Here is a 12,529-nt window from a genome sequence, read left to right as displayed (position 1 = left end):
CACCTGGGCCACCCAGCCCAAATGGCACCGTGTGAGGATCCAGGAGGGCAGGGCAGGTGGGTGAGGGAACAGCCTGGCACTCGGTGCTGTGGCTCACTTGATGTGGTGGTGCTTGATTCATGGTTGGGCAGTCTTGGAGGTCTTTCCCAACCCTAATGATTGTGGGATTCTGGGCTACATCAAGCAGGATTCTGGAGGAGAGGGTTGCTCTTACGCTGTGGGTAGCTGTACCTTCTCTTGGCAGTTTCAATACCACTTGTGACCCTTTTCTCCTCTCTTCCTCCCTGTCCTCCCTCTCCCTCCAGGGTTTAATGCCATGGCTGCAGATGAAAGCGCTACAGAAAAGCAAGTGGGGGAACCAAAAATGGCAGTAGATGGTGAAACCAACGGTTCCTGTGAGCACAGCGAGGGTGGGGGCCACCCAAACCCAGCGAAAAACACTCAGGACAACACGAAAGTGAGCCAGCAGGACTCTACTACTAAATTAAATAGGATAGCAGAAAATGGCATTTCGGAGCGGGACGGCGAGCCTGGGAAGCAAAACCACCTGAAAGCAAATGACTTCACACAGACTTCTGTCACAGGGAGCAATGGATATATCCTAACCAAGCAGATGGCACAGGAGCAGCCTCTAAGGACTACCAGCTTTGCTTCTCTCACTGGCCATGCTGCAAAAACCCTTCCTGGAGGAGCAGGCAAAGGCAGGACTGTGGGTTCCTTTGCCCAGCTGCAAGGCACGATGCCCAGCAAGCTCGGGGAGGGCAGTAAGGACATGGATGCTAAAAGAGCCCCTGCTGCTAACGCTGAGGTCAAGGTGCACCGAGCACGGAAGACAATGCCTAAACCCACCCCCAGCCTGGTAATGTACCTGCCCAGCACACAGCTGCTGCTGCTGGGCTTGCTCTTGCCTTTCTCTGGGGGTCTGAGGGATACCTGGCTGCATGGCAACACGTGGCATTCAGAGCTTGCCCACTGAGTGGATTGGTTTTTATTTTTTTTAATATATATATTTATTTTTTTATTTTATTTTTCTCTTCCTGCAGACAGAGATGTTAAAATAGATGGTCACATGGCCACCATCAGCTCTCATCCCCAGTGTGTTTCTAAATATATGATTGATCAATTGCCTCCTCCAGCAGATCTATGGAAGACACTAAATGGCCTTTCTCTCATGGCTCTATTGCTAATCAGCCTCTGCTGATATCCAGAGCTGCTTGTGAAACAAATTAGATTTCTTCTGAGGTCGACCCAAAGGAAATTAAGCATAGCATGTAAACTTGAGGCTCCTCCTAAGCTTGGAAGCTGTCAAGGAGCTGATCTGTTAGGCAGCTTGATTGCATTGCTGTAGGAATCATTATAAGGCTAAACCAGATGATGTTTTCTCTCCATGTTGTTGGGAAGTGTTCTCTCTGGAATCCTTAGTGGTGGATTTACCATCACTTAATAAAACAGAGCCCTGCTTTTTTTTAGGAGGCATGAGGAGATGTCATTTGGTGCATTCATCTCACAGTGAGGAGGACAGAAATGGGCCTTTCTTTGTCATGGGACAAATTTGGTTATTTTTTTGGTTCTTTGCCAGAGGTAGGGAATAGGTCCTGGAACGGGCAGATCTCCACTACAAGCAGTTGGTGTTCATCCCTGTGATGCTTTATATGCCCACAGTGAGCTGGATGCTCTCACTGAGCTGTGTCTGATGGGTGCAGGGAGATTGGCCTTTATGTCAAGGAAAAGATTAGCCATGGGGCTCATTGTCATTCCCAGAAATGCATGGAAGCTGCTGCAGCTTTGTCAAGGTCAGTGGGATTCATTGGTGCTGTGATCCAGCAGGTCCAAAATGGCCCTCAGATGTCCCTCACACATCTCAGCACAGCAGTGGTGAGGTGTGAAGGGCTGAAAGCTGTGAATCCCTGTGGTCTGGAGCAGGGGAAGAGAGAGAAAAAGGGAAGGGGAAGGAAGGGTGGCACCTCGCCAGCCCCAGATGGGGAAAGGTCCCTACTGTACCCCCTGTGCCTCCAGAAGCAGCTGGGAGTCCAAAGAGCACAGCAGGATCACAGACCTGTGGGCAGCAGCCTCGGGAGAGGGGCAGAAACCACTCCTGCCTGCCAGGATTGCCAGCCAGCCTCCCCAGCCACCCATTTCCCCTCTGCCTTCCCCTGGCTGTGTTTGAATTCTCTGCTCTCACCCTGGCTGTGCTCCCTGGCTTGCACAGGGGAAGCCCAGGTGCCAGAAATCTCCCGTCAGGATATCTCAGACCCAAAGATGGCTTTGCAGCCCAAACTGCCTTCAGGCCCCAGTTGTGCACTGGAATTAGGCTGGACAAACATCCAGACCATTGTGGAATTTACTACAGAGAGACCCTGTGGGGCTGAGCAATTGAAAGAGGCAATTCCCTCCTAAAAGGTGACTGCTAGGTTAGGAGGGAGTGTTTTCCTCATTCATATTTTGTGATACATCAGAAGAATATTTATATTCAACCCCTTGGGTTTCAAGGTTTGTCTCTAGGAAGTGGTGTGGTGTTTGGGAGTGCTGGGATGGTGCTGGTGATTTTTATTTGCTCACACGACAAAAACAGCTTCACAACACCAAAGCCTGCACTTGTTGGGCTGCCCTAGAAAGTACATGGGCTGTCCTCAGCTCCTCTGGCCATTTGCCTTGGGCTTAAAATAGGGAGAGAAGCAACATTCCCAGGAAGGGTGGTGAGAGGAGGCTGTTCCCATGTTCTCTGCTCAAGCCTCTGCAGCTGAATGGGAACCCAAGATTTGATCTCAGTCCTGCAAGACAATAAAACATCTGTTGTGTTCAGCCTTCCTGATAATTACTACCTCATTTTTCCCCATTGTCTTTGGGATTTACATGCTATTTTCTTTGGAGCAGCAGGGTCCTTGCTAGTTGTCATTTTTCTGTCCTGATTATTTCTTTGGCTGCTTAGAGGCTCCTCAGCCCAGCAGCTCAGGAGCTTTTCCTGCACCAACCTTCACCCCTTTTCCCCTTCAAAACCATCATGAAATCAGGTGCTGTATACTAGGAAATAAATTGTGGAAATCATCCAGAAGCTGATATTACAGGACGCAGTAGTTTGCTTGGCTAGTATTTTTTAGAGCACTGTTGTTTTCCATGTGAAACTGTTCTCACAGACCTGTTCTGCCTGGGAGGAGGAGGGGAGGAAGGTATTTTGCTGCCTGCAAAGTGTGAACATTTGTTCCCCCTGGCTCCTGCAGAAACCCACTGGGGCCAAAAAATTGTTTTCTGTAATCCAATAGCTGTCAGGGGACCTTGGTAGCCTTTTTCCTGCACATGTGAATTGGTCTCTGAGAGAAGGAAGAGAATTTTCTCACCAATTTAACGAGCTTTTTCTCTGTTTAGGAGTTGCTTCCTGAATTGGGATCGAAGCTGAATCTGAAACAGGTGACAATTTTAATTGATGTTGTCGCATGTTAAGGTGGTTTTTGGACAGAGACCTCAGAAGAGCTGTTGACAGCATTATTTCTGCTCCCCTTCTGAATAGAGCAGTAACACAAGCAGTGCGTCTTTGGGAAGAATCTTTCTTTCACTCCTAATCCATTTTACAACCCTGTTAAGAACCTAAAAGTTTCCAGGGCCAGGCAACAGACTGCAAGGCAAGTGTGTGTGTGTGTCTGTGTGTGTCCTGTGCTTGGACAAGGCTCCTCCTGCTTGGAAACCTCAGTTTCTGAGCTTAACATCAGTAAAACATAAGGGATAAAGGATGATAAAGGTTGTGAGAGCATCCCAGAGTTAGCTTTGGAGATAGGAGGAGCAGATGGCTGAATTGGGAATCCCAAGTTGTGTTTCCTTTGCTCAGTGACCATGAGGCTGCAGTTTGGGGTGTGTGTCTTTGCTGGTATTTTGTTATGCTGTGCAGAGGAATAGGTCAGGAAATAGTGCAAAAATCCTATAAATGAGTGTTTTGGCCTGATTCAGTGTGTCCCCAAAATGCCAGGTACCAATTTAACTGGGGGAGGCAATGTTGGCAGGGAGCTTGGAGCAGAACATGCTTTGCTTATGTTGGTCTTTCTACCAATATTCATCAAACTATTCTTCTAAGTAGCATTGCCATGAAATACCTGATCCCAGAGCTTTTGAACTGCCTCCTGTGTGTGCAGTGCTGGAGCCTGTGCTCCCAGCTGCTCATTGTATGGCCCTGCCAGACCCTTCAGCATCTGCCCTGATGGGAAATCTCCTTCAGGAGTGACAAGGCTGCCATTGGGCTTCCTGTGCAGAGGGGCTGCTGCTGAGGGAAGCAAGAATGAAGGCTGTTGTGCACTGCATTTAATTTGGTATTTAGTTGGTTGTGCTGGTGCTGCTGAGGTGGCTGTGCTGGCTGGAGGTGCTGCCCCAGCTCTGACCACAGCCCACAGAAATAACAGCCCTGGCCCCAGCAGAGGGGTTGATTTCTGCCAGGAGCCTTAGTGTCACATCTGGTTTGGGCTCCCCTGTTTCGTTCTGACTGATGGGGGACACTCCCTTCCCTTGGAGCTGCTTGGTGCAGGAGGGGACAAGGATGAGATCCAGCCTGGGTGTTCTTCAGAAACACATTGAGTGCAGCTTTGGGGGAACAGCTGCACTCAGATCAGTGCAATTGTAATCAAGTCACAATGGAAACCCTGCTCTAATGGGCACATGTTGATCAGATCCAAAGGTGGATCAGCCTTGCAGCTGCTCTGGTCTAGATTAAGACCAAAGCCTTGCAGGTTTGTTGCTCGAAGGTAAGGCTTGATCAGCCTCCTGAAATTCAGTAGTGAAAAACACAACCCTGCAGCAGCAGCAGAAGGGGCAGAGCAGCACCACCACAGCTCCTACAGGCACTATCATCTGCTTGTGATCAATTTTTTATAGCAGACTGATATTTCTTGCTTAACCACCACTCACCAGTTGTTAGAGGCAAATCCCCCCGGGAGCTGCTGCTTTGTGCTCTTCAAAGGCAGATCTGCCCCTGACCCTGATGGATGGAGAGGCAGAGCTGCTCCCTGGCACTGCCCTGCTCCCAGTGGCACTGCTGCTTAGCTCAGTCCTCCTGCCCAGTTGGCTCTGGTTTGCAGCTCACTCTGTGCTGGAGGTGAAAGTCCTGCAGAGAAGGGAAATCAGGGAATGTGTAATCCAAGCCTGAGGTGATGTCAGGCATCGAGAGCCTTCTGCAGTGCTCTCAGAGCTGCCCTGCTCCCAGGCAGGACCTTGCCTGTGTTCTTCCACCAGCACTCTGCTTTCTCTCCCAGCTTGCTGGTTTTGGTGATGGAAAGACTCCTTGAATGCTGGGCAGTGGGAGAAATGCCCTTTCTGGGGTTTATGGAGCCAACATGGGAGGTCCATGACTAAGGGTGGTTTGGTCTCTAGTTTTGCTTTCAAGAAAAAAGAAAACAACCAAAAACTGTGAGGATATTCTATTTTTTGCCATTTTTAATAACTTCTCCCTGCTGCTGTAGGAGACTTCTGTGCCAGTAATAGAAATGTGTTTGATCCCATTAAAATGTAGACAGCACTTCAGTTTAATTTTTGTAGACATGTCAGATGTTGTGTTCTTGCCCCAGTCTAAGCAGTTTTCTTGGCTGTATTTCTCACAGTGGGTTGGACATAGTGTTGGTCCCATTTTTGCTGTTTCCAGGCACAAGCATTTCTAGAAATGTTGGAATAGCTGCCCACCTTCTTCACTATTCCAAACATGAAATAGTGACCTTACAGTCTTTTGCAGAGGATGAGAAGCTGCAAGAAATGAAGATGTTGGTGTTGCAGTTTCTTTTTCTCTCTCATTTATAGTCCTTTCTTGGCCTCCAGTGGCCCACAGTGTTGGGTTTAGGACAACATGTGATCACAGGGAGCTCAAACTGCATCGTGGAGTTGCCTTTGTGTGGAAAGGAAACTTTCCTCTCTCAAACTGTAGATAAAACCTGTGATTGAGTGGTAAATGTAATTGGAGAAAAGAGATGTCCATGGTTGTTTTGGACAAGGATAATACAAAGTGATGGAGTTTAGGGTGAGGAATGGTGCTGCTCACTGTGGTTTTGCTATCTGTTGAATATCAACTCTCTTGAATGCTTGATGGTTGAAGTGAAGGAGGATGATCTTCATCCAGTTTTGGAGTATGGGAGTCTTGTCAGTTAAAACTTAGCTAAAACCCTCCAAGAAGGTGTGCCCTGAGTGGTGTCCTTGGCAGGTCAGGACATGCCCAGCAGCTCTTCCAAAGCTGTGCCTCTCTTCCCCAGCATGGTCACTCTGCAGGCTCCAGCTTTGCTGCTCTGGCATTTCCCACCTTTAGCAGAGAAATCTGGATCTGCAGGAAGGGAAGCAGGAATGTTTTAGGGTTTGTCACACTGGATGGACAGATGCTGGGTAGCAATCAGCTCCTTCAGGCTGGTTGCAGCACCAGCAACTTGCTTTTATTTTTATTGCTGTATACCTTTCTGTGCTTTGCCAGCACGAGTGTCCTGTGCTGGGAAAAGGGAGGAGAAGCCCTAAGCAGGGAGCAAGGGTTGGTTTTTTGAACACCTCCAGGGGTGATGACTTCACCAGTTCCCTGAGCAGCCTGTTCCAATGCTTTCCAACCCTGTCTGGGACAGTTTTTTCCTTAATATCTGATGTAAACCTGCCCTGGCACAACTTGAGGCTGTTTCCTGGAGCCAGCTTGAACCAGCTCTTGTCCAGTGTGAAGGATTGCAGGGAAGCAGAAATTCCCAGCAGAGTGCTGTGCTGGGGTAGCAAACCTCTTTTCTGGGAGTGTTTAAATTTGGAGCTGACAGAGCAGAGCAGAGCAGAGCAGCTCAGTGCAGGAGAGCAGGAGGGAGTGCAGGAGTTCAGAGAGGTTGGAAATGGGAAAAGAATGAACTTTGATCCACTGAACATCCACCTTGTAAAGGAGTAACACTGAATAAGAACAGCAAAGATGTAACTTTGATGTAGCTGAGAATGAGGAAAGATGGTGAAAAAACTGACTATGGGTGCTTAAAAATTTGTGTTGAAGCTTTTTACTACAATTTTTAGATGTAATTTTTATATATATGTATACACACACATATGAGAGATCTCCTCACCTCTTTCTGAAAGTTGTTTTCTTTACCATTGCTGCATATGCCTCCAAGCAAAATCTTTATCTCACAACACTTAATTTGTTCTAAAAAAACTTTTACCAGAATTGCCATGAAAAGTTCACATTTAGCAGTTGTTGTGCAGCCTATTGAAGATTTTAAATTTATTTCCATGTTGTAATTACAGAGGGAGAGAAAGCCCCCGAGCTAATACCATACTACTTTTTAATTTAAAAATTGGATTGTGTTCTTCCAAACAGCCTGGCATGGCCTGAATATGAATTCCTGGTTTTTGGGAATAACAGCACCTTTTATCAGAGACCAGTTGCAAAACCTTGCACTCTCAGGACACAAAATGCAGCCCTTGTTTACACTTGGGTCAGATCTGCCTCTCCCAAGCTCATTTTTCTAATTTTAAGTTAGAAATGGAAAACATTGGATATTTCAGGGGACTTGGGAATTCTCAGAATAATTTTGTAGTCAAGAGTTACTGTTAACCTTTAGATCTATAAACTCAGGACTTTTAAGAGGTATAAATAGTATTGTTGGGACTATTCCTGGCATACTGTGCCCTGCACTCCTGACTGCATTTTTTAAGGGATAGAACAACTGGGAGCAGACTCAGGAGTGACCCAAGGTCCAGAAAAATGATCCTGTGGGCACTTAATTTGCTCATTCTATTAAACTTATTGAAGACAAAGTTTAAAAAAAAGCCCCAGTTGGTCATAGTCCATAAGTATCTCCTGGGGGTGAGAGGTTCTGATGAGACAGGGCTTTTTAATTTAGTTGCAAAAGCATAATGCATTTAATTATTTGACAGTGAGAGCAATTAAGCATTAGAACAACATATCAAAGGCTGTGGTGGATTTGTCGTCTTTGAAATCGTTAATCCAAGACTTGCTGCCCTTTTAGCAAAGCTGTGGCAATTGAGCCATAAGTTATGGGCTTGATGCAGGAATCATTGGCACTTTGATGGCCTTTTTCTGTGGGTCATTTCTGATTATCATTAGAGCTTTGCTGGCCCTGCCTCTGCCAGCACCACCCACGTGGCACTGCCTAATTAGGGGAATCAGCTCTTCCCCGTTGTTCACAAGGTCACACTGCTTGGGAGCAGTGGCTGAGGGTGCCTGGCTGACCCTGAGCTCCACAGAGGGCTTCTAGTGCTTCCTGATTTTTATTCCAGCCTTGCTTTCACCTGGATTCCTATTTCTGGTTGAGTTTTTCAGCTGTTGCTTCACAAGTCCCATAAGAGTTTTCCTGCAAGTGGAGCAGCACTTAAACCTTGGAATCATGGAATGGTTTGGGTTGGAAGGGACCTTAAAGCCGCAGCCAGGGACACCTTCCACTATCCCAGGTTGCTCCAAGCCCTGTCCAGCCTGGCCTTGGACACTGCCAGGGATCCAGGGGCAGCCACAGCTTCTCTGGGCACTCTGTGCCAGAGCTTCCCCACCCTCCCAGGGAACAATTCCTTCCCAATATCCCATCTAAACCTCCTCTTTTTCAGTTTGAAGCCATTCCCCCTTGCCCTGTCACTGTGCCCTTGTAAAGAGTCTCTGTCTTGTAGCTCCTTCAGGTACTGGGAGGCCACAGTGAGGTCTCTCCAGAGCCTTCTCCTTCTCTGGCTGAACAATCCCAATTCTCCCAACCTTTCCTTGTGTTCTGCTGCCTGTGCTCTTGGCTTGCTGGAGCAGCTCTGCCAAACCAGCCTCCTGTACAGCTGGATCATCTGCGGGATAAATCAGAGGGCAAATCCAGTGTCAAATGGCACAGCAGAAGCAGCTTTTACCCCCCTGGCTGTTGACACCCTGCTTGCAGCAGTGTGGGAGAGCAGGACAAGCCCTGACTTTGTTTCATGTGCTTCCATGTGTTTCCTTTCCTCACCAGGTACCTCCTTGCTTGGCTGTAACAGGAAAACGTTTGGTGAACTGGACTGAGGGGCTTTGCAGTGCCCTTGACTTCCCTTTGCCACACTTGACACAAAAGGCACAGGAATAAAAGCACCATTTAACCCAAGCCAGGAGAATGAACACAGATGGAAAAGGGAGACACAAATACAGTCTGCACCTCTCTGTCTGAGGCTTTTAGGGTAGAGGAAATGGAGTTAGACACTCAGGAAGGGGATTGTTTCCTAAATTAGAGGAGAAAACACTGAAGTAGCATCAAAAGCTGAGAAATGGCACTCAGGGAGATGGTTTAGTGGTGGACTTGGCCCTGCTGAGTTAATGCTTGGACTTGGTGACCTTAAAGGTCTTGTGTAACCTAAATGATTCTCTGTGGAGCTGTAGGAACCCTTCTCTCATAACCAGAGGTGCAGGGTGAGGCTTTATACTGAGTAAAAGCTCAAATCAGAGCAGCTGTGAGCTGCTGTGGTGCCTGAGAGGCAACTACAGAATTCCCTTAGTTTGCAGTAGGAGTCTGGAGCCTGCCTGGGGCTTGGAATAGCAGCAGCTGGAGCAGGGGTAGCTGGTTTTGGGGAAGCCTGGGCAGGTCTCTGGAGATGCACCTGCAGTGTCACATAAAGAGCTGCTTAGCCTGTGTTCTGTCGTGTGCTGGGTTAGAGAGGAGCCTTTGCTGAGGCTCTGTGGTGCCAAATGCTGTCCAGAAGGAAAGATCTCTTTCCTTTGCTGCCTGCTCTCCCAAAACAGCTCCACAGGAGTGTTCCTGTGCTTGCTTGGTGTGGCAGCCACGCTGAGGGTGTGTTCCTGGGAATGGCTGTGTTGGTTCCTCTTCTGGAGAGCCACCCAAAGCTGTACAAACAGGCTCTGATCCCTGTCATTACCTCTGTGAGCTCACCTGTCACCTTCACAGCCTCCAGCCACCGAGGGAGTCACCTCAGCCAGGCTGGGAGAGTTTATGCAAAGTCCCCTGACGTGCTGGAGCAGAAACTGTGTGCTTCTGCTGGGAGTGTGTGGTCCTGCCTTCAGATGGAAGTGATTAGAGTTGAGAGAAAGGAATTGAATTAATTTCTTAGATTTAAAAAATTTATTTATTTAATGCAGAGGCTGAGTTTAACTGCCTTTTGTTTTTCAGCATGCAAGTAAAGACCCCAAAGATGGGAGAGACAGCAGAGATCAAAAAGAATCCAAGGAGAAGGAGTTTGAGAACATGCTGGACTTTGTGAAGCCGTTGTTGCCCTCTCTCCCGGGCCTTCACCAGTCACTACCTCAGAACCAGAGCTATGTGGCCACCACCAAGTCGCAGACAGGTAAAAAGGGAAGGGCTGGAATGCTGGAATCCTCAGCAGCACCCACCTCCCAGAGCTGTGTGTGGGGCTGAGTGGGTGATGAGGAGGTTAACAAGGATTAAAACCTCTGTCAGCACCTTTTTGCCACTCAACCCCTCCAGGATTCCCTTCCTCTACGGCTGCTGTGCTGCCCCAGACCTTGTGTGTCACAGTTGTATGTTCTGCTCCCTCTGCCAGTGGCCTGCAGGTGTGACACTCTGTCCCCAGGCTCCTGCTGCTCCCCTCTGCTGCTGGCCAGGGGACATTGCTTCAGTGCCCTGCTGCAGTCCTCTCCCAAGTGAAGGGAGCACTTCCCGTGCTGTCCTTGCTGCCCCACTGTGTCCTGGGGTGCAGAGTCCCCCCAGGTATGCTCTGCCAGGCACCTCTCCTGCCTCTGCTAAAAGCTTTTCTTGCAGGAGACACTTTGATCCCTTTTTCCTCTGGGGTATTCTGATGAGATTTCTATCAATTCTGAAGGACTTTGAATATCACCACAGCTGCTTACCAAGAACTGCAGCCTTATAAATAAAACTAATTGGGTTCACAGAATTTTTTTTAGAGGTCTCTTCATAAATTTTGGTGACGTTTCCTTATCATGGAAGATGAAGAAATGCTTTCAAGGAGCAGGCTGTGCAAGTGCAAGCAATAGCAGTGGTGCTGAAGCTGGTTGTTCCTGCAAGAGTGCACCAAGCATCCTTCTGCTGTGCATTCACCACAGACAGCAGCAGGCAGGGAGCTGTGATGTCTGGTTTGATTAGAAAGCCAAGAGGGAGACTTAACAAATTAAGACCCAATCAAAGGAGTGAAAGGAATCAAACAGACTTCCCTAGTAGGTGTGAAATGAGGTTAAATGGCAAACAGCGCTTTATGTAAGGTGCCTTTTCCCTGTGTGTTCTTCAGTTCTTGTCAGATTGCTTCCATTGTCAGTGGGTATTGTTGGCCTTGCAGTCTCTATTTGAGCAATTGGATTCCATTCAGCCTCCTACAACACTAGCAGCACTGCCAAATGCAGGATAATTTAAGGATTTGTGTGGTGATGGAGGGGCCAGGAGGAGTGTGCAGAGGGTGCTCAGAATTTGGGAAGCTTTGCAGCCCTGGCAGGAAGTTGTTTGTGTGTCTGCACATCTGTGTGTGTCATTTTCTGCTTGACTTGTAAATAAATCAGTTGAAGTGGGAAACCTTTTTCTCAGGTTGTGCCCTCAAGTGTGATTTCATAGAATCACAGAAGGTTTGGGTTGGGAGAGACCTTAAAGTTCATCTTGTTCCACCCTGTGCAATGGCAGGGACACCTTCCACTGTCCCAGGCTGCTCCAAGCCCTGTCCAGCCTGGCCTTGGACACTTCCAGGGATCCAGGGGCAGCCACAGCTTCTCTGGGCACTCTGTGCCAGGGCCTGCCCACCCTCACAGGGAACAATTTCTTCCCAATATTCCATCTCTCCCTGCCCTCTGGCACTGGGATGAGATTCCCCCTTGTCCTGTCCCTCCATCCCTTGTCCAAAGTCCCTCTCTAATACAGCTCCTACTCTCTCCCTTCTTTTCATTCCTGAGCAAACTTTGGGTTCCTTTTGCTTCTCTCTTCCAGCTGCTGCAGTATCTCGGAAGAAAAAACGGAGAATGGGAACCTATAGCCTGGTTCCCAAGAAAAAGACCAAAGTGTTAAAACAGAGAACAATGATTGAGATGTTTAAGAGCATAACTCATTCCTCTGTGGGTGCCAAGGTAAGGGCAGCACTGAGCCCACTGGGGATTTTTGTTGTCACTTCCATGTCCCTTTCTGTGGCCACCAAGCCCACGTGGAGGTGCAGGGATGTGCTGACTTGAGATCAGCATCTTCCCTTCTCAGTTTCCATCTTCCCTCTGGCAGCAGCTTCCTGCCTGGAGTAGCCTTGCTGCTTTGGGAGTGACTATTTCAGAGTGGCTGTTCAGATCCCTGCTCTTAAACAAACCTTTCCCAGTGGTTGTTCCCCTTCTGTCCTGTGAATCCTGAGAATCTGGAGAGATTTCAAGTATGCCTCAGGTGTGACCTTTCTCTTTCAGTGTCCTCAAGGTCTCGTGTTGCAGCTTGAGGCTGCACAGCAAAACACTTGGTTACTTATAAAAGTTTAGACATGGACTCACTCCGGATTAAATTCTTCTTTTGCTGCAGCCCATGTCCTGGAGTTTGGTCTTAGAATTCAAGGAGAACAGTGCTAGTAGGAAAATCCCAACGTCATGTAACTTCCCTTTCCATTCCTTAGAAACTTTCTTGCACCCTTGGTGGAGCTGCTCCTC

At 48.1% G+C, this 12,529-nt stretch overlaps 1 protein-coding gene across 18 annotated transcripts in view; it reads left to right on the top strand.

The window, feature by feature from the left end:
• Positions 1-12,529, top strand: part of EHMT1 (euchromatic histone lysine methyltransferase 1) — a 119,755-nt gene that overhangs the window by 66,694 nt on the left and 40,532 nt on the right. For 15 of the 18 annotated variants that reach the window (XM_085076388.1, XM_085076398.1, XM_085076391.1 and 12 more), the window contains 4 exons: positions 306-859; positions 3,364-3,405; positions 10,065-10,239; positions 11,841-11,977. In XM_085076388.1, coding sequence (XP_084932514.1) covers positions 306-859; positions 3,364-3,405; positions 10,065-10,239; positions 11,841-11,977 — 908 coding nt within the window. The remainder of the gene's footprint in view (positions 1-305; positions 860-3,363; positions 3,406-10,064; positions 10,240-11,840; positions 11,978-12,529) is intronic. The other 3 variants (XM_085076386.1, XM_085076400.1, XM_085076401.1) reach the window with 1 other exon arrangement.

Source organism: Lichenostomus cassidix, chromosome 17 (assembly GCF_008360975.1).
Source record: "Lichenostomus cassidix isolate B80296 chromosome 17, HeHo_3.0, whole genome shotgun sequence".
In the NCBI taxonomy this organism is placed as follows: domain Eukaryota; kingdom Metazoa; phylum Chordata; class Aves; order Passeriformes; family Meliphagidae; genus Lichenostomus; species Lichenostomus cassidix.
The sequence above is the reverse complement of the archived record's forward strand: the minus strand, read 5'-3'. Positions and strand labels throughout refer to the sequence as shown.